General features: G+C 45.4%; 2 protein-coding genes and 2 long non-coding RNA genes across 10 annotated transcripts in view; 2 read left to right on the forward strand and 2 right to left on the reverse strand.

Annotated features, from left to right (window-relative positions):
- The window catches only part of DMC1 (DNA meiotic recombinase 1), a 41,387-nt gene extending 39,513 nt beyond the window's left edge, over positions 1–1,874 (reverse strand). For 3 of the 4 annotated variants that reach the window (XM_019446891.2, XM_053894820.1, XM_019446893.2), the window contains exons 1-2: positions 1,705–1,874; positions 330–415 (exon numbers count right to left, since the gene is read on the reverse strand). In XM_019446891.2, coding sequence (XP_019302436.1) covers positions 330–380 — 51 coding nt within the window. In that variant the 5' untranslated portion in view covers positions 381–415; positions 1,705–1,874. Of the gene's footprint in view, positions 1–329; positions 416–1,043; positions 1,667–1,704 lie in introns of those variants that run through there. The other variant, XM_053894819.1, reaches the window with a different exon arrangement.
- On the forward strand, positions 278–8,657 carry LOC128774922 (uncharacterized). Its single transcript, XR_008419437.1, has 3 exons — positions 278–388; positions 7,845–7,918; positions 8,536–8,657. It is a non-coding gene; the product is annotated as an uncharacterized LOC128774922 (long non-coding RNA).
- FAM227A (family with sequence similarity 227 member A) overlaps positions 8,440–27,833 on the reverse strand; it is a 70,930-nt gene continuing 51,536 nt past the window's right edge. For 3 of the 4 annotated variants that reach the window (XM_053894817.1, XM_053894815.1, XM_053894813.1), the window contains 2 exons: positions 21,920–22,060; positions 8,440–8,678 (listed from right to left, as the gene is read on the reverse strand). In XM_053894817.1, coding sequence (XP_053750792.1) covers positions 8,597–8,678; positions 21,920–22,060 — 223 coding nt within the window. In that variant the 3' untranslated portion in view covers positions 8,440–8,596. Of the gene's footprint in view, positions 8,679–13,949; positions 14,785–21,919; positions 22,061–27,833 lie in introns of those variants that run through there. The other variant, XM_053894814.1, reaches the window with a different exon arrangement.
- LOC128774923 (uncharacterized) lies at positions 14,780–16,758 on the forward strand. Its single transcript, XR_008419438.1, has 2 exons — positions 14,780–15,074; positions 16,522–16,758. It is a non-coding gene; the product is annotated as an uncharacterized LOC128774923 (long non-coding RNA).

The raw sequence follows: 27,833 nt of genomic DNA on the forward strand, positions 1-27,833 counted from the left end.
AACACTCAGCCTCTTTTAAAATATGTCTTCTCAGCTTTCTGCCCCGCCAGACCTTGAACTCCTTCCTCTGCTATTGGGTACCAGCATGCAAAGATTACCATTATGGCCATACCAGTTGTTAGGTTATTAAAATACTTTTCATGCTAGTTGCTAAGTAGCTAATCTTAGCATCCCTTGCCAAACAAGTTGTCACATATTTGTAATATTGCCTCTCCCTGGAACTATGCTTTCTTTCCACTCTCAGTTTCTAAAAATAATCGCTAACAGAGAAGGAACTTCATTTTTGTGGAATGACTGCACGTCTACACGGTTCAACATTCTAGCCATACCTCTTCATCCTGGAATCCTGGTTCTTCCAGCACAACTTGATCCTCCTTCATATTGAAAGGTGAGCAAGCAGAAAAAAGAATCAGTTCTGGGAAAAAAAGAAATATTATTCAAGAAGCGGTCATAGATCAAAGAGCCTTTGTCCAGAGGCCTCCTTGACTTCATTTCAAAGTCGCCAGGGACCAGAAGAGCAATTAGGGAAACATTTGGTTTGGAATGACTGGGCTAGCCCATCTTTTCGCTGGGCACCTTGACTCTTTTCGCTGGGCTCCTGACATTACGTATGTGAGGGTGGGGAGACTTGGTTTCTTCTCTTTCTCCTCAAAACTGGTAACTTTTTCCTCATCTTTTGATTTCCTATAGCACAGATATCAGGACTGTCTGATAACGCCTTTTTGGTGCGTCTTGGGTTGCTAGTTAGTATTGCACATCGCGACTTAACCTTTCAGGTTTGTGCTCACAATGCTCTGGGAATGTTGACCTTATGTCGTCCTTCCTGAATCTTCCCTGGCTCCGAGAACTTAGTCTACCCTCGGTCAATACATTCTATTTTTCTCAGGGATGATGAACGCCTTCCCGCTTCCCAATTATGAACGGGATCTCTCGCAATAGATTGCTTTCATAAGACATTAGACACATTTTGCTTTATAGTATTTGCTAGCTTCGTAATTATTTTTAAGATGTACAATTATGGTGGATACCCAATCTTAGGATACCAATAAGCAGCTACGTGGAGTCTCTAACGCTGTGGCGTTCGTTCCAAGATCTCAGGAATCTACAGGGCATGACTGTAGACTAAAGTGCAGCCCAAGCAATCCGTTTTCTTGGTCTATTGCATTTTCTGGCTTCACATCAGAGTCACGCGTGGGGTCCAGCAGAAGGGGAACAAACCACGAAGGGAGAGAGAGGTATGACGGCTGTCACCTAATACCTCTAAACAGCAAAATAGCTGAGGTAAAGAGGAGACCACGTAAAAGGAATCTTCTGGAACACTGTCCCGGGATAGGTAAATCATGTATATGACCACCACAAATTCCACACTGGCTGTGCTCATGGAAGGAAAAAAAAAAAAAAAAAAAATCGTCCGTGTCTTCTCCCCCTTGATAAAACGAAAAGATAGTTCTTTCTCGAGTGGCCTCTGGTGGGCTGAAGAGCCGGATCCTAAAGCAGGATTAGGGCCACACCCCCGCACCGCCCGCGGGCATTTCCCCCACCTCCGGTTGCCTCCCAGGGCCGGGACGGGCCGCACAAAGTCCCGAGCCCGGGGCCCAGCGGCGACCGCCAAGCGCCACCAAAGAAACGGACCCTTGGTTTCCCCTCAGATTCTTCACGCGCTTACCCTTTTTTTTTTTTTTTTGCCACAAACCCCTCTCGTACCCCACAGTCTCCCCGAGGTTTTCAAGGTGGAATCCCTTCCGCGCCCCCCGCCCGGCCTTTCGAATCCTCCGGGGTTCTGACTCGGAACCCGAACGCGGAGAGCGGCAGCCCGCGCGTCGCTGACCGCGGGGTTTGGCGCCCACCGACGAAAGTCCGGGCGCGTGCCCGGAGTGGGCGGACCCACGGTGGGGCGGGGCCGGGGTGGAGGCGGGGCGGAGTGCGAGGGGGTGTGTTCACGGTGGGCGGGTCCCCGGACGCGGCTGGGACTGAGGCGCGGGGGCAGAGAGCAAGGGGGGTGGAGGGTCCGGCCCTCGGTGGGCGGGGTCCGGGGCGGGGCAGGTATGGGGGAGGAGGGGCTACCGAAGGAGCCTCTCGCGGGGAGTGGGGGCGGGGGCTCCCTAGGGTGAGGGAGGGCTCCTGAGGCGGGGAGAAATGTGCTGAGGAGAGGGGCTCCCCGGAGCTGAGGGAAGTGCTGAAGTCAGGGAGAGGCCTCCAAAGTCGGGGCACGGAGGAGCCGCGTAGAGATTAGGGGGCACTGAGGCGGGCGCTGAGGTGAAGGCGGGCTGCTGTGAGAAAGAAGGGTTCTAAGGTGCGGGTTGTTCCGAGATGGAGAGAGGCCTCTGGGAAGGGGTCACGAGGTGGAAAACCAAGGCGGGGAGGGGGTGCTCGGCGGGGGCGGCTGACGCGCGGCGACAGGTGCCAGGCAAAATGCTTATCTTACTGGGGACCCGCGGTGAGGAGGTCGAACCTGGGGTCTTAGCCAATGTCCCCCGCATTCCTAAACTCTCTCTGTGACACTCTCTCGTCTCGAGGCCCATTCAGGACGGAGAGGAATTTTGCTGCGACTTAACTCGCAACGTGAAATAGACAACGGCGGCCAAACATATTTCAGTCCAGCTTCTAAATAGACCTTTTAGGGGCGCCTGGGTGGCTCAGTCGGTTAAGCGTCCGACTTCGGCTCAGGTCACGATCTCGCAGTCCGTGAGTTCAAGCCCCGCGTCGGGCACAGAATCTGGAAGCAGGCTCCAGGCCCCGCGTCGGGCTCTGCGCTGACGGCTCGGAGCCTGGAGCCTGCTTCCAGATTCTGTGCCTCCCTCTCTCACTTCCCCTCCCCCGCTCATGCTCTGTCTCTCTCTGTCTCAAAAATAAATAAGAACATTAAAAAAAAAATTAAAGGGCCAACAAATAACTGCCTCAGCTCTTCAAAGTCTTATTTTCCAGAAACAGAGCCTGTCCTTGGTGTTAAATGGAAACCGATGCCCAGTTTTGGGGTGAACTGGGTAGTGACAGTAGGCTTTCGCCCTGTGACCTCACCTGAAATAACTGTAGTAACTTCGGCACAACTTGTTAGGTGAGGACATCCAGGGTAATGGTAGAGCTGCAAAGAGCACAGCAAGATGATTTAGGGAAATAGAACATATGTAGTTTGGTGTAGTGACAGCTGGGAGAGAGAAATGTTCATAATATTTGAAGGTTGTGTGCAGTACATTTACCGAAAGAAACTGAAATGAGCGTGGTAATGACAGATCCTTGAAATGAGGATAAAAAATCATGTTTGGATAGGATACTGATGATTGTATGCAACTTAAAAAAAATTTTTTTAAGCCAAAAACGCAGGATAGTTAAAAAGTACACTTGAAGACATTTCTACTCAAATCAGGACCAAAAAAAAAAAAAAAAAAAAAAAAGGTAGCCTTTCATACCACCTAAAATTTTTGAATATAATGACAGTGGTATTTCAAATCAGTGGGGAAATGATGAATTCAGTGAATGGTGTTGGAACAGCTAGGTAGCCATCTGGAAGAAAAATAAAATTAGAACCAAACTTCACACCTTATACCAAGATAAATGCCAGATGGATCAAGAAATTAAATCTGAATATAATAATAAAAGTGCTAGAAGAAAAGACTTTTTTTTATTATCTCAGAATAAGAAAAATCTTTTTAAATATGACACAAAACTCAGAAGCCACAAAAGACTTATAAAAACGACCACATTAAAAAAACAAAAACAAAAAAACTTGGGTTCCAAAATGCTACTTTCCTATTTTAGATACAGAGTCCCGCAAGCCAGAGCTTGTGTCTCAATTAGTAATTGTGACAAAAAGCTTTCCCTGTGTCTCAAATCCTTCAGTGAGTCCACAAGTTCTTTACAGAATTTTTAAAATCTGTGTCATTTTTATGGTATTCTAAAAACAACAACAACCAGGCGGTGGGAGTACCTGAATTTTAAACCGTTACACTTTAGTGCCCCTCTGTGGACAACTGCCTTATAATCAGAAAAAGGCACATGATCCCACCGTCTGCAGTTGGGTTTCCTCAAACTGGTGCCTGCGGATATATGTTCTGGGAGTTTCAAGAGCTCAAACATGAGAAGTGCTTTGGTAGAGAACTAAAGAATGAAAGACCATCACACGCACACAAAAAGAACTTCACTGGGCACGTCTCCCCTTAAACATAGTTCATCCAAAGGATGTTTCCTGAATCCCTACTACTTGTCAGACACTGCGAGGTGTTGAGTACCAGGGTTTAAAGAACAAACAAGATACAAACCCTAATGGGGCTCTAGATTGGTGAGTTTCTAGGCAATTACAGTGAAACACACACACACACACCCCAGTCATTTGGGGGCTTCCTCATTTATTTAGATTTATTTCCACATTTGAACACCTTCCAACTTCAGCACACAGCTCCCCAGAGAGGCATGCTCCTGACAGTTGATTCAACCAACATTTATTAAACACTGCGTGATCCCAGCTCTCTGCTGGAGAAGGAGATGAAGACAGGTCTGGGCAGGAGCCCTGAGTCTAGTAGGGGGAGACAGATACAGAAACAGGTAATCACACACAGGGCAAGGTAAGAGATCAGACATGCAGTCGGGTAACAAGGAAACCTCTCCCTGCGGGATCCTCACAGAGGTAGTGACCCGTACTTTGGGGCTGGGAGGATGGGTGAGGGTTTGCTGGCTGGGCGGGGTGGGAAAGGCAGAGGCAACTCAGAGGCTCTTTTAGGGAACTGCAAGTGGTTTTGCTGGAGTGGAAGGTGCTAGGGAGAAAGCAGCTCTCAGAAGCAAAGGAGAGAAGCTCAAGGTAACATTTGATGACCACACTCATAGCACTTACTCCTTTCCACAGATTAATGCAACCACTCGTCACAAAGACACCATGAGGTAGGGACTATTATTACCCCTATTTACAGATGAGGACACTGAGGCATCACAAGGTTCAATAACTTGCTCAAGGCTCACAGTCTGGCTCCCGTGTCCATGTTCTTAACCAATCCACTAAACCAGTATATGGCAGACTCTGTATATTCATATGTGATTTTTTTTTTTTTTTTTCATTTATAGGAGCCTGGTTTAAGCACACATAGGAGTGGCAACTGAGCCAGGCTTAACATAGTACAGCTCAGCCATTTACTAGCTGTGTAGTCTTGGGGACATTAACGTCTGTGCCTCAATTTTCTCATCTGAAAACCAATAATGATAATAGTACTGAGTTGTTGTGAGAATTAAATCAATACACTTGAAGTATTTGGGCTGCTGTGTGAAGAATGGATTGAAGGGGGCAAGAGAGAGAGGGCAAGGAGAATGAGTACCTAGGAGAAGACTGTATAAGTCAAAGCCGGGGGCGACTTCATCCAAGAAAGGCCTCTTGAAAATGGGGAAAGTTGTGCCTCATGCAGAGGGCTATAGTGAGAAGGCAATAAAATAATGTGTGAAAATATGCTTAAAAGTGTTTAGTTCAGGGACACCTGGCTGGTTCAGTTGGTAGAGTGTGAGACTCTTGATCAGGGGGTTGTGAGTTGGAGCCCCACATGGGGTGTAGAGATTACTTAAAAATAAAATCTCAGGGGCACCTGGGTGGCTCAGTCGGTTAAGCGTCCGACTTTAGCTCAGGTCACGATCTCGTGGTCTGTGAGTTCGAGCCCCGCATCGGGCTCTGGGCTGACGGCTCGGAGCCTGGAGCCTGCTTCGGGTTCTGTGTCTCCCTCTCTCTCCCCCTCCCCTGTTCATGCTCTGTCTCTGTCTCAAAAATAAATAAACGTTAAAAAAAATAAATAAAATAAAATCTCAAAAAAATTATTTAGTTCATAGCAAATACCTTTAATTGTTTTATTATGGATAATTTTTAATATATACAAAGGTAAAATAATATATTTCCATCACCCAGATTCAACAAGTTTTAACACGCGGCCAATCTTATTTCACTTATAACTCCATCCACTTACTCCCTCTCATGTTATTATTTTTTGTAATCTCTATTTATTTTTGAGAGAGAGAGAAGGAGAGGGACAGAGAAGGAAGGGGACAGAGGATCCCAAGCAGGCCCCATGCTGACACCAGAGAGCCCAGTAAGAGGCTCGAATTCATGAACTACGAGATCATGACCTGAGCGAGCGGAAGTTGGGCGTTTAGCCGACTGAGCCAACCAGGTGCCCCAATCCCTCTCATATTATCTTGAAGCAAATTTCATACATCATATAATTTCATCTGAAATATTTCAGTATGTATCTCTAAAAGATAAGGACTCTTTTCAAACAGAACCATAATACCATTAGCACACCTAAAAAATAATAACTTTTAATATCAAATATATAGGCAGCATTCAAATATTCAATTATCTCATCAGTGCCGTATATTGTCTGTTTCAACTGGGATAAGAAAATGTCTACGTGTGGCAACCGACTGATGCCTTTGGACCCTTTTCTGAAAATTCTATAGGTTTCCGTCTTTTCCCTTGGGTAAAGCACTGTGACAGTGCCTGGACGGAACTGGAGGGTATTCTGCTAAGCGAAATTAGTCAGTCAGAGAAAGGCAAAAATCGTATGACTGCACTCGTGTGAGGACTTTAAGAGACAAAACAAATGAACATAAGGGAAGGGAAACAAAAATAATATAAAAACAGGGAGGGGGACCAAACAGAAGAGACTCATAAATACGGAGAACAAACTGAGGGTTCCTGGAGGGGTCGTGGGAGGGGGGAGGGGCTCAATGGGGAAGGGGCACTAAGGAATCTGCTCCTGAAATCATTGTTGCACTAGATGCTAACTAATTTGGATGTACATTTAAAAAAAAAAAAAAAAAAAAAATTAAATTAAAAAAAAGAAAAAAAGAAAAGAAAGAAAGAAAGAAAGAAAGAAAGAAAGAAAGAAAGAAAGAAAAAAGAAAGAAAGAAAGAAAGAAAACAAGTTCAGGAAAGGTCAAGCCCCACAGCTACTAGGTCTAAAGTCCTATATCTATTATGAAGCAGGACTCAAGGCCCTGCATTTTCTGGGGCCAAAGCTCGAACTCCTTCTTCCATCTCTTCACCTGGGATATTCTCCAAGGGGGTCACCTAGGATTACACTCAGGGTTCAAGTGAATATGCATATCTGTGGGAGACACCTTAGGTCCCAAGAACGCACTTACTTTCTTCTTGGTTTAGGCAAATAGCCATCTGCTTGATTTCTTTCCTTTCGGCATTGCCAGGCAGACCTCTCTAACAGATCAGGTCACTCCCTTGTGTCCCGAGGCCCAAGTGATAAAAGCCAAGCCCCTCAGCCCAGCCACAGGTCCTTCCCCACACTGGCCCCTGTCCTTCTGCGTCTCAGTTGGTGAGGGGAACAAAGGCAAGAGAAATGTAGCTTAAATTAAATCTCACAGCTTGTAGCCCACTGATAGACACCTGAAACATGCAAAATGTGACCTTACCCAAGCAGCTCATGGCTGCCTTACTTCCTTGATGTTTTATTAAACACTAAAAGTAGCCTTACCTTACCAGTAGCTAGCCCCTCAAGGTCACAAAAGCCTTGCTTCCAAGTTCCTTAGTAACTTTACTTTATCTTTACCGCTCCCTCCACAAACTTAAAAGTATATAATCAGCCACTCCTCACAACCCCAGGGCAGCTCTTTCTGCCCACGGGTCCTGGCATGCTTTATTAAAATCACCTTTTTGCACCAAGGATGTCTCAAGAATTCTTTCTTAGCCATTTGCTCAAGAACCCCAGCATCAGTGAAGTCTTTCTCGATTTGGCTTTTTGTTTATTCCGCACAGATTTCTAGCAAAGCATTAATGTATTAGTTAGTTTATACATCCTTCCCCCTCTCCCAGATTGTGTGTCCCTTAAGGTCAAGGACTGCGTCTTTATGCATCTCTGCAGGCATGGTAGAGAACAGACACCTGGAATATTGCTCAACCTCTCCAAGCCCCAGTGTCCTCCCAGGAGAAATGGAGGTAACAATACTCACCCTGGGGGGAGCCACCAGGAGGGTAAACCAAGATAATGTCTAAGCAGGACTTAACAGAATTAAAAAAAAAAAAAAAAAAAGTTAAAGAAAGGGTGGGGGGCACTTGGGTGACTCAGCTGGTTAAGCATCCATCCGAGTTAGGCTCAGGTCATGATCTCATGGTTTGTGAGTTCAAGCCCTGTGTCAGGCTCTGTGCTGACAGCTCGGAGCCTGGAGCCTGCTTCAGATTCTGTGTCTCCCCCTCTCTCTGCCCCTCCCATGCTTCTGCTCTGTCTCTCTCTATCTCTCAATTAAAAAAAAAAAAAGTTAAAAAAAAAAAAGCAGGACTTTAACAGAGTACTCGGCATGTCATTAAGTGCTCAATAAATGATTCTCCTATGATTACTATTACTGTGTTATATAATAATATTATGTATTCCATAGTATTACTGCTACTAAGTGAGTGGAAGATTTAGTTGGTAAAGGCATGAATGAATGAGGTGACTTCGGTTTAAATCCTGACTTCGGTCCAGAGAGAAGTGAACTTTAATATTCTTTGTCCCATGGACTGGGAATGATTAAATGTGTTGCAGTATTATTTTTTTGTTGTTGTTTCTGTTTTAGATGAAACCCAACAACATGGGCAGGCTTCAGCCAAAAGTTCTCCCAATTCTTGGATAAGGATTCATCCAGGTGTGTTAGAAGGTGAGGGGTTATGGAAATGGACTTCCTTTTTCTGAGTTGGTTTTGACTCCTTGGTGTCCTTCCTGTGGATGAATCATAAAGGCACAAACAGATTAAAAACAAACATTGAAAAACCAGTGTGCTGAAGGGAATGCAGAAGTTAAGTCCCCAGGATTACATCAACAGCCTAGAGTGAAACCACCCAGAGTGAAACTGGTCAGGAGGCTGGGAAATGAAGGTGAAATTGATAGACTATGAAATGTCTGAATGTACTGGGGGGAGATTTAGGTGGCCAAGGAGAAATTTGGAGATAAACTGTGATAAGTACATAATGGAAAAAAAAAAAAAAAAAAAAGGCAAGAAAACAGGCAGATTAAAAAGAGAGAAAGGCTTAGTCCCAGGGATAGCAAGCAAAAAGTTTTACAAGAAAACAAAAATACCATAGTACCCTCCATGGCTCACGGCAGTTGTGTTGATGGTATAATGCTGATTAGTGGTCCAAACCGAATCACAACAGAAACACACCGGGAGGATGAGAGACAGAAAGTGTGTGCATATGAGAGACAGCCCGGTCCTTAACCACTCCTGGTTGGAACTCAACAGACAATGCCTAACACTGAAAAATCAAAGAGCACCGTGGTATTTAGACATTAGAAGGATAACAAATACCAAAACAATCAGTTAAGAAAGTGGAAATGTGTTGCTGGAGAATGCAAAGGAGGTCCAGAGGGGTGCAATTTTTTGTAACAAGCTTTGTAGAACTAGTTATTAGTTAATTAGCATTTGCGTTATGCTTTCCATAATCAGTTAATTTAATAGGCACTTATATATTCCTTGCATCAGGCACTGTTCTCAGTGCTTTACGTATGTTAACCAACTGAATCCTCATAACCACCTTTTTTTTTTTTAAAGTTTATTTATTTTGAGAGAGACGGAGACAGCACAAGTTGGGGAGAGGTGGACAGAGAGGGAGACAGAGAATTCCAAGCGGGGCTCCACACTGTCGGTACAGAGCCGGACACGGGGCTCAAATTCATGAAACTGTGAGATCATGACCTAAGCCGAAACCAAGAGTTGGACACTTAACCGACTGAGCCACCCAGGCACCCCTTCTTTACTTAATTTTTAAAGGATGAATATGTATTATTTTAATTCAAATAAAAACAGAAACATTTGTAAATCAGTATGATCTTTTAAGAGGATTTATTTCCAACTTTATGGGTATAGCGAGGCCAAGTCCTAAAATGAAATCAATTTTTTGTATAAGCAATTGACTGAAGCAGAATGCTAAACACACAGTAGCTGATCATTAATTCCTTCACCAAAAATTCACTGAATCCTTACTACGTGCCAGCCACAGGGGCAGGTACAAAAGATTCGATGCTGAGTGAGACAAGGTCCTTGAATTTGTGAGACTTATAGTACAGAGAGGGAGACAGATAATTCCATCACTAGAGTAGGTCATATTCAATGGAGCAAGCTTGGAAAAGCACAGAACACAAAACAGGCAGTCACTAGTGCAGTCTGGGGAGACTTTCTGGAGGTAGTGATGCCTGAGCTGGCCTTTCAGGATCAGGTAGGAGTTAGCCACATGAAAAAGTTGCTAAAGCATATTTAAGGAAGAGGAAAGAGCAATGAATACTCGTTAAAATGAATTGAGTTGGTTGCCGTCCTCTTACATTCTAAAATATCAAAATGTCAGAAATAATAGTATTCATAAGCCCCTCCTAACCTGAAACATTCCACAGCCCAAACCAGTGGGGTGCAAACCATGCTGCTACATTCCGGTATGAGTGGCTATTTCTCTAATCAAAAGAAAAAAATAAATTGATAAAACTTTCTTCATATTAAATTTACTTCAGACTTCTCTTAAGGGTGCCTAGGTGGCTCGGTCGGTTAGGTGCCTGATTCCTGGTTTTGGCTCAGGTCATGATCTCACGGTTTCACGGGTTCAAGCCCCACATCGGACTCTGAGCTGATGGGTGGAGCCTGCTTGGGATTCTCTGTCTCTGTCTCTCTCTGTGCCTCGACCACTCGCGCTCTGTGTCTCTCAAAATAAATAAACTTTAAAAAAAGTTAAACAAAAAGAAGACTTCTCTTAAAAATAGTTAGGCCAGGGGTGCCTGGGTGGCTCAGTCAGTTAAGCATCTAACTTCGGCTCAGGTCATGATCTCATGGTTCGTGAGTTTGAGCCTCACGTCGGGCTCTGCACTGACAGTGTAGAGCCCGCCTGGGATTCTCTGTCTCTGTCTCTCTGTGTCCCTCCCCCACTTTCTCCCTCTTTCAAAATAGATAAATAAACTTAAAAATATAGGGTGTAGCTCAGGCCGTAAAGTTTGACTGCTGGTTTCAAATCACTGTACTGTCTACCAAATGCAAGAGCCTGGGCAGCAGTCTCTAAACCTCTCTGAGCCTCAGTTGCCTCCATTATAAAGTGAGGATAATGACACCCCATATTTTACAGGAATGCTGTGGGAACTAAAGAATACACAGATCATGCTTAGAACAGAGCAAGGACCTGACAAGCACAATACTATTGTGTGCCATTGCTCAAGGTGATAAAACAAATGAATAAGTAAAAGTTATAATTAAGAAAAAAATTAATTAGTAATCGAGTTGTAATTTCTTAACATATTATGTGTTACTTGAAGTTACCAAAGTTTGTAGATATACTGAAGATTTAAATTTTATGCCAGACCTGTATTTTGGGTGCCGGAATTTAGAGCGGTGATATGTTTACGGGGTTCTGCAAAGAGCAGTATGACCTCTGGCTGTCCTGTCCCGCAGCACATGGGAGAATCAGGGCTCTGAGCTCAGGAAAAGGCCTAGAGCAGGTCAGCATCTGATCACCCGCCAGTCCATTTGCACTTGAAACAGCCTCTTCCCCCTCCCTAGAGCAGTAATCCCGTAAAACAACAGCTAGATGCTTTCTCTAAAATGGGTGTGCCCCAAACCTCCCAGTCCAGAAAGGAACAATGTACACTTGACCTTTGAACAACACAGGTTTGAAGTATGTGAGTCCACTTATATGCAGACTTTTTTCAATAAATACACTTACAGTCCTGAAGAGGTATTTTCTCTTCCTGATGATTTTTTTTTAAGCTTACTTATTTATTTTGAGAGAGAGCAAACAGGGTAGGGGCAGAGAGAGTGGGGGAGAGAGAGAATCCCAAGCAGGTTCCACGCCATCAGTGCAGAGCCTGATGTGAGGCTCGAACCCTTGAACCACGAGATCATGACCTGAGCTGAAATCAAGAGTCAGTCATTTAACCTCCTGAGGCGCCCAGGCGCCCCTCTGATTATTTTCTCAAAGCCTTTTCTTTCCTCTGGCTTATTTCATTTTAAGAATACAGTATATAATACATATAACATATAAAATATGTATTAATTGACTGTTTATGTTATTGGGAAGGATTCCAGTCCACAGTAGGCTATTAGTAGTTACATTTGGGAGGAGTCAAGTTACATGTAGATTTCTGACTGTGCCCCTAAAGCCCGTGTTGTTCGAGGGTCAACTGTAGTTCCTTGCACTACTTTGGGCTCAGTGAATTTTCATGTTAAAAAAGGTCTAAGAGCTCTGAGGAGAAGCATTTGACCATGATGTCCTCTGTGTGTGTCAGGGAAAGCTTCCTGGAGGAGGAGACATCGTCTGCATGGACTCTGCAGAAGTAGCAAGGGCTGGCTGGACAGAGAGGTCAGGGGCGGGAGGGAGAATGGCATTTCCTACAGGGGAAGAAGCTTGTGCCCAGCAAGGCCCAAAGGCAGGAAGAGCTCAGCCTCCTGCCATAGCTCCGGGGACACGGTGTGGCTTGAGAGGTGGCTGGGAGTGGGGGTGGGGCTACCTCCAGAAGGCCTTGTGTCTAAGACTGAATTTGAACCCTAGATCCTCAGGAGATTGAGGAGAAACTGCAGATTTTAAGCAAAAGAACAGCACGATGAGCTATGGATGTTTGAAAGGGACCCACGAGGGGCCTGGGTCTCGACTCTGGTGAGCCTCAGCGGCCTCCTTTGAAAAACAGGAAAAATAAAATTCACCCCACAGAACTGTTCCTAGACTTGAATGGGACCATGGACTATGCCTAGCACGGGGTGAAGATGGCTTCCCTCAGTTTCCCTTCTGGTATTTGTAACAGGAAGAGGGGGCATGCTCTTCTTCAGGCTCTGGAAAGCCTGACGTTGCCCCCCCTCCCCCGTCCTTAGTGACTCTGAAAGAAGGGTCTAGAGACGCATCTTCAGGCCCAGGCTACGCCCTGTCTGAATGCGAAACTTTGGGAGCTTAGAGACTTTTCCCCCCGCAGGTGAGAATTTGTGTCTTTTCTGGAGCTTCACCGTTTCAGTGCCCTGTGGTGTGTGAGAAGGATTATGCCTGCCCTAAGAGGTGTGAAACCCGGCCTTCCAGAGCCCAGAAAACCAGGGAGTCCTTCCGGGCTGGGCTAGGCCAGGGATTTCAGGCAGCCAAGCTCAAAGCGTCCCGGATGCGGGAACGTAAGGAGATTTATGAAACAATAATACGAGCCCTGTTGATTATTGACAGGTTCTATGCCGGGCTTTTTGGTTGCTCCACGTAGCAACCATCCACATTTCTTACGGCCAAGGAAACAGACCCAGAGAACGTAGGTACTTGAGGATGCAGGGCAAAGATTCAAAACCCCGGATCTTTTTAGAGCCAAAGCGCCTTCTACTGCTTCATCGGCCATCAGGACTTTTAAAACCCAAGTATGATCCAAGTATGATCATGTGGTTCTCTTGTTAATATCTTTCAGCAGGTCCCTGAGACTTAGAAAATTGGGGCGCCTGGATGGCTCAGTCGGTTGAGCATCCAACTTCGGCTCAGGTCGTGATCTCGCGGTCTGTGAGTTCGAGCCCCGTGTCAGGCTCTGTGCTGACAGCTCGGAGCCTGGAGCCTGCTTGGGATTCTGTGTCTCCCTCTCTCTCTGCCCCTCCCCCTGCTCATGCTCTGTCTCGCTCTCTGTCAAAAATAAATGAACATTAAACAAAAAAGAAAAAAGAAAACAAAGTGCTTCACAGATGATATCCCTTCCTGATTTGTCAAAGGATCTTCTCTGGGTTCACCTTCCCGGGAACCCTGTCCCACACTTTCTTTTCTTTTCTTTTTTTTTTTTTTAAACGTTTATTTATTTTTGAGACAGAGAGAGACAGAGCATGAACGGGGGAGGGTCAGAGAGAGGGAGACACAGAATCCGAAACAGGCTCCAGGCTCCGAGCCTTCAGCACAGAGCCTGATGCGGGGCTCGAACTCACGAACCGCAAGATCATGACCTGAGCCGAAGTCGGACGCTCAACCGACCGAGCCACCCAGGTGCCCCATGTCACACACTTTCTTGATCCCCTGCCATGCTAATTCCTGCCTCTGAACTTTTGCCTCCGCTGCTCTGTCCACCAAGAATGCCTGTCTCTTGCCTCACCCGCTCCTTCTGCCTGGCAGACACCTTCTTATCTTTCCCAGATGTGGGTCAAGGGACACCACGCTTCTGTAAAGTGTTTCTGCAAGGCTCCTGGGTCCCCTTTGTGTAAGCACCTCTGGAGCTTAGGGCATTAATTTGTTGATACACCTGCCTTCTCTCCACCAGGTTGTGAGCCCCTTGAAAATAGGGACTGTGTGCCAGCTACTGTTATTTATTCAGCGTCTACCGCAGGGAACTTTGGAAGCCTCTGTGAACCTGGGCTTGCTGCCGTGTAAAATACAATGGGTAACCTCTACTCATATGGCTGCTGCGAAGGTTAAAATGAGGTGATGTTTGTAGCGTGTTGAGCTTAATGTGTTTAGTTAATAAACGGTGGCCCTTATCATAGTATAATAAAACACTGTTAGTTGTAGTATTTTAAATAAGATAATGGGCGAAAGAGTAAATGCGTGAGTAAATGTGGTTAGCCAAGCAAAAAAAAAAAAAAAAACAAAATAAAAACGAAACCAAAAACCACTTCTGCTTTTCACTCAGCCTCGGAAAAACTGTAAAACTATCGTGGAGTGTTTCCCTGTTTCTGTTTCTCAGTCTTTGGCTACAGGTTCCTTTTGCTCCTCTTGTTTTACCCTACCTGGTGGAAATATCTGGGCTCCTGCAGGAGCTTCCTAGTCCCAGGGAAGAGAACTAATCAGGGCTTGAGAGTGACGAGGGAGAGAGGCTCAACTTCTGTCTTGCTTCTCGTTTCCTCCCCTCCTTTCCCTTCCTGTGGGGGGAAACCAAAAAGACTTTACAAAACTCAGATCCAAAACCCCGTGTGGTTTCTTCAAAGGTTGCGCTGGAATCTTGATGGATGGTGAAAGAAAAAGCTGACAAATGAACCAATGACAACGGCAAACAGCAAATGACTGGCGCAGGGTCCCCTCATCCATCTTCTGAGCGCTGACTGAGGGCCTGCTGGGTGCCAGGCACTGAACTTGGCCCCTAAGGAAACAAGCTCTCTTGAGAGAGCTCCCCAAATCGTCACTCTGGGGAGATGGACAAGCGGACAGGCAAGTCTGTGACGAAGTAGGCGATGTTCTGTGGGGCACGATCAGGAGAGTGCAGGGCACACAATGGGCACCCCGAGTAGGCAAGTCAGGGAAGTCTTCCTGGAGGTAATACCTGAGCTGGGTTTTAAGGGTCAGCTAGGAGTTACTAGATTAAGAAGTAAGTAGAAGATGGGAAAGTCGGGGGGAGCAACAATAATAAATTAAATTAAATTAAATTAAATTAAATTAAATTAAATTAATAAATTAATAAATTAAATTAAATTTAAATTAATTTAAATAAATTAAAATGAGTTGGCTTTTGATATTTCCGAGAATCTAAGGTGGGTATCAGAGGGATCATTTCTGACAGATCAGTGAGTCACTATCGATCCTGGGAGATTCCGCGGTTCAAGCCGGTGGGTCTCACGTCAAACTGCCATTATCAACAAATTCTGGGGGTGCCTGGGTGGCTCAGTTGGTTGAGTGTCCGACTCCTGATTTCCACACAGGTCACGATCCCAGGGTGGTGGGATTGAGCCCCGTGTCGGGCTCCATTCTCAGCATGGAGCCTGCTTGAGATTCTCTCTCTCTTTCTCTCTCGCTCTGCCCTTTCCTCTTGCTCATACGCTTTCTCTCTCTAAAATACTTTTTTTTTTTTTGAAAGAGAGAGAGAGAGAGCGCAAGTAAGCGAGGGGCAGAGAGAAAGAGAGAATCCCAGGAGGGGGAGAGAGAGAGAGAGAGAGAGAAGCAGGGCTCGAGCTCATCTGAAGCGGGGCATGAGTTCACCAGATGTGGGACTCAAAACTCATGAACCACAAGATCATGACCTGAGTGGAAGTCAGATGCTTAATGACGGAGCCACCCAGGTGCCGCTCTAAAATAAATTTTTTAAAAAAGGAAAAAAAAAATTGTGGTCTTCTCCTCTTTAAGAGGAAAATTAAAATTGTAACCTTTAAGACTGGAAGGCTTCCAGGGTGCCTTGGTGGCTCTACTGGTTGAGCGTGGGACTCTTGATCTTGGCTCAGGTTATGATCTCGTGGTTCAGGAGATCAAGCCCCGAGTCTGGCTCTGCGGGGATAGCACAGAGCCTGCTTGGGATTCTCTGTCTCCCTCTCTCTGCCCCTCCCCGACTCGTGTTTTTTCTCGCTCTCTCTCAAAATAAATAAATCAACTTAAAAAAGAAAAAAAAAGATTGGAAAGTTTCCTTGGCTAAATTTCTCAACCCATTAAGCTTTGGTTTCTTCTCAAAAATGGAGAGTATAACATGATCTATCTGTGACAGAGATGGTTAGTTACCAACCCATCACCCACTCTCCCTTTTTCTTTAGCGACGGAGTCAGTTTTTGTCTAAGATGGTAATATGTCCAGATTTTTTTTTTAAACTACATTTCCCAGTCTCCTTTGAAACTAACATCACCGTAATATCTGGCTCTTGAAATAAAGTGGCAATATTATATGTCATTTCCAGAGAGATAATTGAAAACGGAGAGGGTAACAGATTGACTACAACCAAGCATGAAGGATCTTTCTGGGATAATGAAAAAGTTCTAACACTGGATTGTAGCAGCTGTTGTTGCAAAACTCTGTAAATCTACTAAAATTAATTGAATCGTCTGCTTAAAATGGGCAAATTTTATGGTAAATTAGACCTCCATGATATTATAAAGTAATAGTAACAATTATTATAACACAGCACTTAAAGTAATATTTTTAAAAATAGAGGCATATCTCTGAGATATTGCAGGTCTGGTTCCAGACTACTGCAATAAAGTGAATATTGCAATAATGCTAGTAAATTATTGTTTCAGTTTCCCTGGTGCATATAAAAAATACACTTAGCTTATACTGCAGTCTATTAAGTGTGCAATACCATTATATCTAAGAAAACAATGTACCTAGCCTGACTGAAAAATACTTTATTACTAAAAAATGCTAACCATCCTCTGAGCTTTCAGTAGGTGGTAATCTTTTTGCTGGTGGAGGGTCTTGCCGCCCGTGTTGATGGCTGCTGACTGATCAGGGTGGTGGTTACCGAAGGCTGCTGGGTGGCTGTGGCAACTTCTTTTCTTTTTTTAAAAAAAATTTTTAATGTTTATTTTTTGAGAGCGATAGAGAGAGACAGAGCATGAGTTGGTGAGGGGCAGAGAGAGAGAGAGAGAGAGAGGGAGACGTAGACCGAAGCAGGCTCCAGGCTCTGAGCTGTCAGCACAGAGTCTGGCACGGGGCTCGAACTCACAAACCTTGAGATCGTGACCCGAGCCGAAGTCAGATGTTTAACCGACGGAGCCACCCAGGCGCCCCTGTGGCAATGTCTTAAAATAAGACAATGGTGAAGTTTGCAACGTGGATCGATTCTTCCTTTCACAAATGATTTCTCTGTAGCATGCAGTGCTGTTTCATAGCATTTTGCCCATAGAACTTCTTTCAGAACCGGAGCCCTTTATCAACTAAGTTCACGGAATGCTCTAAATCCTTTGGTGTCATTTCAACAATCTTCATAGTGTCTTCACCAGGAGCGGATGCTCATCCCTACAACCAATTGCTCGTCCATTAAAGTCTTACCGTGAGTCCGTGAGTTCGAGCCCCGCGTCGGGCTCTGTGCTGACAGCTCAGAGCCTGGAGCCTGTTTCGGATTCTGTGTCTCCCTCTCTCTGACCCTCCCCTGTTCGTGCTCTGTCTCTCCCTGTCTCAAAAATAAATAAAACGTTAAAAAAAAAAATTAAAAAAAAAATTAAAAAAAAAAGTCTTATCGTGAGATTGCAGTAATTCAAATATAATTAAAAAGTTTGAAATACTGCAGGAATTACCAAAAAGAGATAGGAAGTGAGCAAATGCTGTTGGGAAAAATGGCGCTAATAGGCTTGTTCCATGTACGGGGGCCACAAACCTTCAATTTGTAAAAAAAAAAAAAAATGCAGCATCTGCAAAGTGCCACAAAGCACAGAGCAACAAAACAAGGTTTGCCTGTATTTGTTTCTTTGTATCTTTAGGACCTGGCACAGTAGGCCTTCAGTCAGTGTTTACTTGGCTTGTCAGTGCCTCAGTTTTCCTTCCATTCAGTAAAATGGAAGTGATTGATGGAGGGGTGGGGGGAGCCGAGGGCAAAGTACAGACTAACAGCAACCCCCCACCCCTGCCAGGTGGGAATGTGTGATATTCCTCGGACACTTCTGGTTGCCCAAGAACAGGGGAAAAGGAAAGAAGCAAGATGGCTGACTGATAGAGGTCACAGTCATGCAGGACAGGAGTCTCCTTCAGTCTACCGATAACAGTCAACTGCAAGAAAAAGGCAATCTTATCCAAGCCTAATCTCCAGAAACCTATAGACTCCGTTTCCTGGAGCCCTAATATCACCCTCATCGAGATGTAAGGGGGTTTGGGGCACGCCTGGGTGGCTCGGTCGGTGAAGCTCTGACTTCGGCTCAGGTCATGATCTCGCGGTTTGTGGGATCGAGCCCCACTTCGGGCTCTGTGCTGACAGCTCAGAGCCTGCAGCTTGCTGCAGATTCTGTCTCTTCTTCTCTCTCTGTTCCTCCACCGCTCATGTTCTCTCTCTCAAAAATAATTAAAAGATTAAAAAAAATAGATGTAAGGGGGTTTAAGTACTTGCCATGGTGATGTGAGAAACAAAGGCAAAAAGAATTAAACTCCCTACTGCCTACAGCCCACTGACAAGTCCTTGAAACGGGCAGAGTGACCTCCCTCTAGGAGCTCAGCTGCCTCGATGATGACATTTTGCTAGGGACGAAAGGGAATCTTGGCTTAACATTATCCCAACCTCCAGGATCCCGTAAGTCTACCTTAACATATAAAAATTCCTTTCGAAACTTCCTTTATCTCAACTCCCCCAAGATATATGCTGGCAATCCTACTCCAAGCGTATGACCCCCTGATATACATCTGAAGGGTCTCATGACCGATGTTTTACTAAACCGTAACAAATGGCATTTGCCTAACACAGCTAGCCCCTCAAGGTCCTGGAAACCTTGCTTCCAAAATATCTTAGAGACTTACTCTATCCATAACGCCCTCCCAACCTGAAGGTATACAGTTAGTTACTCGGGTATGACCCCAGTGCAGCTCTTTCTGCCCAAGGGTCCTGTCCCCGTGCTTTAACAAAATCACCTTTTTGCACCAAAGACGTCTTTAAGAATTCTTTCTTGGCCATCAGCTCCGAACCCCACCATCATCCCCAAACCCCATCAGTGATGATATCTAATAGGGTTTGATGAGATATAAAGTAGACATGTTGTCTTTGTCTGATGGCATCTCACCCATTCAACTTATGTCACTGACTGTGCCCTGCTCTCTCAGGCCACAGGGACACTCAGGCCTGGCTAATCAAATAGCACTGTTTCTTGAACACAGTGTTCAAGAATACTTAAATACTGTGTTATACACAGATCAGTAGGGCCATTACCCAAGCAGAGCCATCAGACTTTTATGAAGCTTGGTTTACAGAGGCTGGGAAAGAATGTCCCTCTTCCTCTGAGGTCATAGACAGTAAGAACATAGACTTGGGGCTGTCTGTGGCCCCCTTTTTCTGTAGGCAAAGGCAGCTTGGAAAACAAGCCAGCAAAAGAGGGAAAGGGGGTGGGAGGGAAAAAGAGAGAGAGAGAGAACCTAAAATGTCATTGAGCCCTTAGGTCCAACATGCCTGCAGCTGGCCTGTCTGTGGCCTTCTCAGTTATTGAAGCCACTGGACTTTCCCCCGCTCGAGCTGGTTTGAACTGACGTACAGTTCATAAAGTACAAATGCTTGGCACAGAGGAGGTACAAAATCACTGGTAACTCTTACTACTGATGAGGGAGCCTAAGGCAAGCGGAGGGCCAAGCACAAGCTAGCACAAACCCCTCCTCCCAGGGGGGATATGTATGATAGTCCTTGGACACTCCCCGCTACCCAAACACAGGAATGGACAAAGGACAGAAAACAAACGATAGAATATCTATCAGTTGACAAATATCTTACTAAATTAGAAGCAAAAGGCAATCTTATCAATAGCCTCATCTCTAGAAACCTAGAGACTCAGTTTCCTGGAGCCCCAACATCACCCCTCCATAGGGATCTGGGGACCAAAGGCAAGAAGGAAATGGCAGGTAACACTGGATTTCTTTATAACCTGCAGCCCATTGACAGATACTTGAGGCAAATACAGAGTATAATAGCATTCCTCCAGGAACCCCCTACTGTCTTAATGTTAATGTTTTGCCAGAGGGGAAAACAACCTTAGCTTGATAATAGCTAGGCTTCCAGGAATCTGTGAGTCTTTAAATTTTTTTTTTTTTAATGTTTATTTATTTTTGAGACAGAGAGAGACAGAGCATGAATGGGGGAGGGTCAGAGAGAGGGAGACACAGAATCTGAAACAGGCTCCAGGCTCTGAGCTGTCAGCACAGAGCCCGACGTGGGGCTCGAACTCACGGACTGCGAGATCATGACCTGAGCCGAAGTCGGACGCTCAACCGACTGAGCCACCCAGGCGCCCCAGGAATCTGTGAGTCTTTAGCATATGAAAGTCTCTTTGGAAACTACCTCTGGACTCTCTCCCCCTACTTCATAAAATAGTCAACCCCACACTTGCGCAGCTATTCTGCCCCCAGGTCCTGTCCCTGTGCTTTGCTAAAACCACATTTTTGCACCAAAGATGTCTTCAAGAGTTCTTTCTTGGCTGTCAGCTCTAAACCCCACAAACATACCCCCCTTCACTCCCAAACCTCACCGCTACTACCATGAATTATAATGAAAATGAGAGTTGGGTGAATAACACATAAAAGTGAGTAAACCTTCATGTGCTCTTTTCCATGTATTAGTGACGTGGGGAACAAAGGCAGGAAGAAATGTAGATAAAATTAAATTTCCTTATAACCCGCAGCCCATTGACAGGTCCTTGAGACAAGCAGAGTGTGACGTTCCTCCAGGAACTTCCAACAGTCTTAAAGTCCATGCTTTGCTAGCAGGAAAAACAACTTTAGCTTGACGATAGCTAAGCTTCCTGGATGTGAGTCTTCCTTAGCATATGAAAAACCTTTTGGAAAAGTCCCCTTGTCTTTACCTCACTTCCAAGTATATGATCAGTCACCCCTGAGGACCCCAGTGCGGCTCTTTCTGCCCACTGGTCCTGTCCCCCTGCTTTAGTAAAACCACCTTTTTGCACCAAAGATGTCTCAAAAATTCTTTCTTGCCTGTCGGCTCTGAACCCCAACATTTCCAATCATTAAGAATTCTGACAGTGGTCACATTTCCACTTTTCCACGGTCTTTGTTAGAACAAACCTTGAGGGGTGCCTGGGTGGCTTAGTCGGTCACACGGTCCTACTTCGGCTCAGGTCATGATCTCATGGTTCTCGGGTCAGAGCCCCAGATCGGGCTCTCTGCTGTCAGCGCAGAGCCCGGTTCTGATCCTCTGCCTCCCTCTCTCTGCCCCTCCCCCACTTGCACGCATGAGCTCTCTCTCTGTGTCTCAAAAATAAATAAACATTAGAACAAAACAAAAAAGAAAAAGAAAAAGAAAGAAGGAAGGAAGGAAGGAAGGAAGGAAGGAAGGAAGGAAGGAAAGAAGGAAAGAAGGAAGGAAAGAGAGAGAAAGAAAGAAAGAAAGAAAGAAAGAAAGAAAGAAAGAAAGAAAGAAAGAAAAGAGGCAGCTGGGTGGCTCAGTCTGTTAAGCATCTGACTTCAGCTCAGGTCATGATCTTACCGTTCGTGAGTCCAAGCCCCGCATCAGGCTCTGTGCTGATGGCTCGGAACCAGGAGCCTGCTTCGGATTCTGTGTCTCCCTCTCTCTCTGCCTCTCTCTCTTTCTCTCTCTCTCTCTCAAAAATAAATAAACATCAAAAAAGAAGAAAAAAAAGAAAGAAAAACAGAACAAACCTTGAAATAAACGCCATCTCCCTCTCATGGCTTCCTCTAAATTTCTTGTCGGGGGACTCTTCAATGAAGGTTGAAGGTTGGATGAACATGCGATTTGCCTTCTTTTGATCCAATGCTCTTTGATCGATATTCTTCACCTCCCTGTGGGGGAAATCACAACGGCACATATGAAAAAAAACCTCAAGAGTCCACATGATCTTTTCACTCCTATTTTCATACGTAAAGAGAGACAAATATTTACAAATGTACTCATTTAAGAGCAGCTGACTAAAGTGGAGAGCTGACTCCATACCAACAACTCGGTCATGAGCCCCTGCTGTGTGCTGTAGGGGTCACGTCAGCCCTTGGAGACCTAGAGAAGATGTGGTTCCTAAACTCAAGGAACACACACTCAAATTAGGAGGACAGGTGAAGAAATCAATGATCTGAAAGAAAGCTGAGTTTTGAGGGCAAGCTGAATTCAGGTTGGGGAGCTCCCACTTGCTGTGTGACTTTGGGCAGATTACTTAAGCTCTCCAGTCCAGGGGACCCATCTCAACACGGTGATAATAGGAAGTGGGGTTGTGGTGAGGATTGACTGAGTTGCTATACAGGTCAAGTGCTTAGCATAGTGTCTGGTACGTAATAAATAAAGGAAGTGCCCAGTAAATACCGGCTACTCCTCCTGGTGTTCTTACAGAAGAAGGTTTTCGGCGGAGTGTGTCAGATAAGTGTGTGGCACACTTTTGGAATGATGAATTGGATGACAAACCAGCTGACTTTTGAAATGTGAGTGGACATTTACTTGATGAAGAAGCAGGTATGGGCACTCAAGGTAGACAAAATAGCAATAGAAATGTATCCGTGCGAATTAAGATGCTGTCAGATACTTCTCTGCTGACGCAGGATAGATGCAGAAGGACTCGTATTAAAAAACCAGCATTGTGGGGCGCCTGGGTGGCTCAGTCAGTTAAGCGTCCGACTTCAGCTCAGGTCACGATCTCACAGTCCGTGAGTTCGAGCCCCGCGTCGGGCTCTGGGCTGATGGCTCAGAGCCTGGAGCCTGCTTCCGATTCTGTGTCTCCCTCTCTCTCTGCCCCTCCCCCATTCATGCTCTGTCTCTCTCTGTCTCAAAAATAAATAAACGTTAAAAAAAAAAAATTTAAAAAACCAGCATTGAACTTGGCCTAAACTGAGGTAGGGAGGCTGAAGGGCCTCCATTTTAGAAAGGGTCCGTCTCTGCTGTTTTTCTGCTAGGTCTCATTTCTGCATGAGCCAAAGAAGCTGTGTTCCCACTTCTAGGGGGAAGTAAGAAAGTTAATTCTTGTCTGAGTTTTGTCCTTGGCCCCCAGACACCCGATAATGTCTAAGAGGAGCCGGATCCCAAACACGTTCCAGGCTGACACTGGCATCAATACCTCTACTGTCGGGAATTTATGGAACCTGTTGTTCTGACACCTCTGATCGGACGCCACCCTGGACTCCTGAAGAAACACGTACCTTAGACCCCTTTCCAACATAAGCCCCTAACCCCAAGCAGTGATGAGACTCATTCTCCTTTCCTTTCCAAGTCTCCCAGACAATCCATCTGCTATTCTCTACCTGTCACTGACACTATTCAATAAAGTCTTTTCACTTTCTCTGGCTTGCATTTGATTTCTATCCTGCGCGAAGTCAAGGACCCCTTCGGCTGGTCCTGGGGGACCTTCCCTGGGTCCTCGGACTCAGCCTGCCTGTATCAAAACCAATGGTTATCCCAACAATGGGCATCTTTTCCCACGTCAAAGGAAGAAATTCTGCCGCAACAACATTCTTACGTTGGGGATCTTCCGCCACAACTTTTCTTAACCCTGGGGAGCCTGCTTCTGCGTACAACGAAGAGGCGAGGGACAGCAAATTGCACGTGTCCTTGTTACGATCACGTTTTCTGACGGAAAGGCGTTGACGTAATTCCTCGGTAATATTTTCTATACTGTTATTTCTTGAGCTGTTGAAGCCCACGCGTGCCTTAGGCCCGTAGTTTCCACTGGAAAAGCATCTTTAGTTTGTGGGACGGAATCGTGTGTTGAAACCTTTCACGGGGTTCTGCAAAGAGCATTCCGAATGGTGGGTGCTCTGCCCCCGGACAAGCGTGAGGATCGGGGCTCTGGGCTCACATGTAAACGAAGTTCTCCGGCAGCCAGTGACCCGGCCCCCTCGGTGCACACACTCCACCGGCACCGGCAGACTAGGCTCTTCCTCCACCTACAGCAGGGACTCCTGGATTGCTTTTTCTAAGGGGGGCTGCTCCGGGTCTCCCCCCACTACAAACTTTCAACTCCGAGTCCTGTTCTGCGTGATGTGGGCTTGCGGGTCCGATCTCTGACAGCCTTCATTTACTGAGCCCTTCCTCTGAGCCAGGCGCCGAGCTAGGTATCTACAACGGAACGCCGTTCACCTACAACTGTCCTGTGAGAACAATCAGTGTCCCTGTTTTACAGATGGTATCCAAGCCTCACACAGGCTACGTGATGGACCTAATTCACGCAGAGAGAGAGACAGAGCTTTGGTCTGTCCGACTTCAAAAACAGTTCTCCTAACTGACATGCTCTGTAAGTGGTAACTGAGGTCCCAGAGGAGTCCTAGCCCACCTGCAAGTAATACTCCAAAGGGCATGGGTCACCTTTCGGTTTTTTGTTACGGCTACCATTAAAAAAAAAAAAAAAAAAAAAAAAAAAACTCAAAAAATATATATAAAAGTAAAGAAAATTGCATAATTAACACCATTTATCCATTAGACTAACTTCAGTAGTTACCAACAGGTTAATCTTGATTCATTTATTACTCCCTTTGCATTCCCCATTCCCACCCCAAATGGGTTATTTTATTTATTTTTATTATTTTTTAAAATGTTTATGGATTTTGAGAGAGAGAGAGAGAGAGAGAGAGAGCGCACGCATGTGCACGTGAGCTGGGGAGGGGCAGAGAGACAGAGAAAGCAAGAGAGAGAGAGAGAGAGAGAGAGAATCCCAAGCAGGCTCCATGCTCTCAGCACAGAGCCCAACACGGGGCTTGGTCTCACAACCGCGAGATCATGACCTGAGCCGACATCAAGAGTCAGTTTCTTAACTGACTGAGCCACCCAGATGGCCCCCAAATGGGTTATCTTGAAGCAAATCCCAGACACCGTGTAGTTGCATCCATCAACGCTTCATTATGGATCTCTTTCAGATGGGAGTCTTTTAAAAACTAAGGTAACTGCAAAGCCACTGTAGTATTTCAAGGGAAAGGAACACACCAGGAAAAGGAATTCCTTAATATGTTCCTTTAGAACATAGATACCAAAGAGTTCATAGACTCTAAATGTGCAGCTCAAGGAGTTTTTGTGTACTGAGCCCACCCACAACCAGCACCCAGGTCAAGAAACAGACCACTGCCTGCTCCCCAGAGGCCCCCACAACCATATCCTGCTCAGTCAGACCCTACTTCCCCAAGGGTAGCCCTGCCCTGATGTCTGACAGCACAGATGTGTTTTGAGGCCACCATTTTCCTCTGTAGACAAAATTTTTAGAATCACTTCATTAAATGCCTTCTCCAACAAAAAGTGGGTATATTTAGCAATGAGATTGCTCACACACAATTACAAAGCTTCTCCTGTCTTAAAATATCTACACTATAATTCACCTGATAAGGATGCCTTTATTAGACAAGGATGTCCTTATATATCGCTGAAATAAATACACTGTAGATGTAATGTTCAATAAATGTAGTATGAGCCCTAAATTATTTTCGCCTTGCTAATGCCACAGCTAGGTGTGACTCTTTCTGGTCAATGGAATGAAAAATGGAATGAAAAATGGAAGGTTTGCATGGGACTCACAGGAGGAATGCATTTCTTCAGACTTAGCTTCCTTTTTACTGGCTGGAACGTGGACCTGTTGGTTGGAGCTTGAGCAGCTATCTTAGACTATGAAGCTGAATCATGGGCGAAGGATTATGGAGAAATAAGGCAAAAGGGACTTGGGTCCCTGACACTGCGACCTGCCATATCTACTGGACTCCTTTTAAACAGCAGAAATAAATTTGTATCCTGTTTTAGCCACTATTTTGAGTTCTTTCGTCACTCGAAGCTAAGCCTTATTCTAAGCGGTCCAATTACCTACTGTGGGCTTGGCCCTGTAAACAGGCTTTATGTGCCTTATTTTACTTGATCGGTGCCACTCTCCAAAGTAGGAAATACTATCTTCATTTAACCAACAAAGAAACTGAATACATGTGACCGGCCCGACATCGCAGAGGCAGCAAATAAAAACCCTTCCATCCCGACCCTAGCCACTGTCATTCCAAGGATCCCACCTTCAAGGATTGTTGCAAGTATTGGGAGAGACAGACATGTATGTTCTAAACAGGACATAACACCTGGTGCATAGAAGTGGCTGAAAATCTGTTGGGAAGATGAGTAAAGAAGAAACAAAGTATAGAAGAAACAAAGCATATGGAACTAAGGTAACGAAGGCAGAAGCAAGGAAAGTCCTGGAGAGCGTTTCCGGGTCCCCTCGCTTCCCCATCCTGACCCTCTCCTCCCTCACCTGCAACTCCCATCTCTCCCCCTTCACACAGGCTTGTATCTTCCACTTTACATTTAAATTTTTTTTTTCAACGTTTTTTATTTATTTTTGGGACAGAGAGAGACAGAGCATGAACAGGGGAGGGGCAGAGAGAGAGGGAGACACAGAATCGGAAACAGGCTCCAGGCTCGGAGCCATCAGCCCAGAGCCTGACGCGGGGCTCGAACTCACGGACCGCGAGATCGTGACCTGGCTGAAGTCGGAACCACTTTACATTTAAACAGCCCTGTTACTCACCATCCAACCTTGCCCTTTTTGGTACAGAATTTTGTTCCTTCTGCTTCTTAGTGGTCTCCTTCACCCCTGGGGGTCCACACCTTGCCCCTAAGGTCCCAGACTGTGGTGTCCGGCTTCAGCCCTGCTAAGACCACCCTCTACCTAATCACCAAACTTGTCTCAGCCCCAGGCTTCTCCAGCTGGCACGCCCACTGCTGATCACGGCTTCCCTTAACCCTTTCTTGCCTTGGCCTCATGGTTGGTGCATCTTGGCCTACAGGCTCTCCTTTCCTTCTGGCCACTCCTCCTCTGCCCCATATTTTGTCCTCCCCATATATGTGATGGCCCTCTAAGGTTCTGTCCTTGACCTCGACTTCTGTAAAATGGGGATAAATAACTGTGTCTATCACACACACTATTTTACAGGCTGATTTTTTTTAACTATCTTTTTTTTTTTTTTTGAGAAAGAGAGACAGACAGACAATCTTAAGCAGACTCCATGCTTAGTGCTGAGCCTGACACGGGGCTTGATCCCATGACCCTGGGATCATGATCTGAGCTGAAATCAAGAGTCAGACGTTCAACTGACTGAGCCACCCAGGCACCCCACATCCTGATTTTTTTTTTTTTTTTTTGGTCTCAATAATATGTTGTGACCATCCTTCCTTATGAAATAAGAGCATTAAATTCACAGTGCCATTTTTCCTGGCTGCAGATATGCACATATGACAGCTTGTTAACCAATCACCTTTTGGTGAACATTTAGGCTGAACTGCATTTTTGTGGTTCTGGTGTTTACCGGGTTTTTTGTGAGTGTGCGTGGATCATGTTTTGAAACTAACGCCACTATATCACTTGGTATCTGAAGTAGTTACCTATGTGTTCATAGTTGTCTTTCTCTCCTATTATGGCAGATACAGATAGCTGCCTAGCCAACAGCCATTCTCTCTTTCTCTCCCTTGCTCCCTGAATCCAGTGTTATTTTGGGTAATGAAGTGCCCAGCGGGTCCTGCTCTGGTCCAGTCATGGACATCTAATTTCTCTTTGCCAGATGTTTCCTAAGCTTCCTTTGTGGCCAGGATGTCCCTGTGAAAGAGTTACGGGAGCGGGCG

This window comes from Panthera pardus, unplaced genomic scaffold (assembly GCF_024362965.1).
Source record: "Panthera pardus isolate Hobbes unplaced genomic scaffold, ASM2436296v1 HiC_scaffold_6, whole genome shotgun sequence".
Lineage (NCBI taxonomy): Eukaryota > Metazoa > Chordata > Mammalia > Carnivora > Felidae > Panthera > Panthera pardus.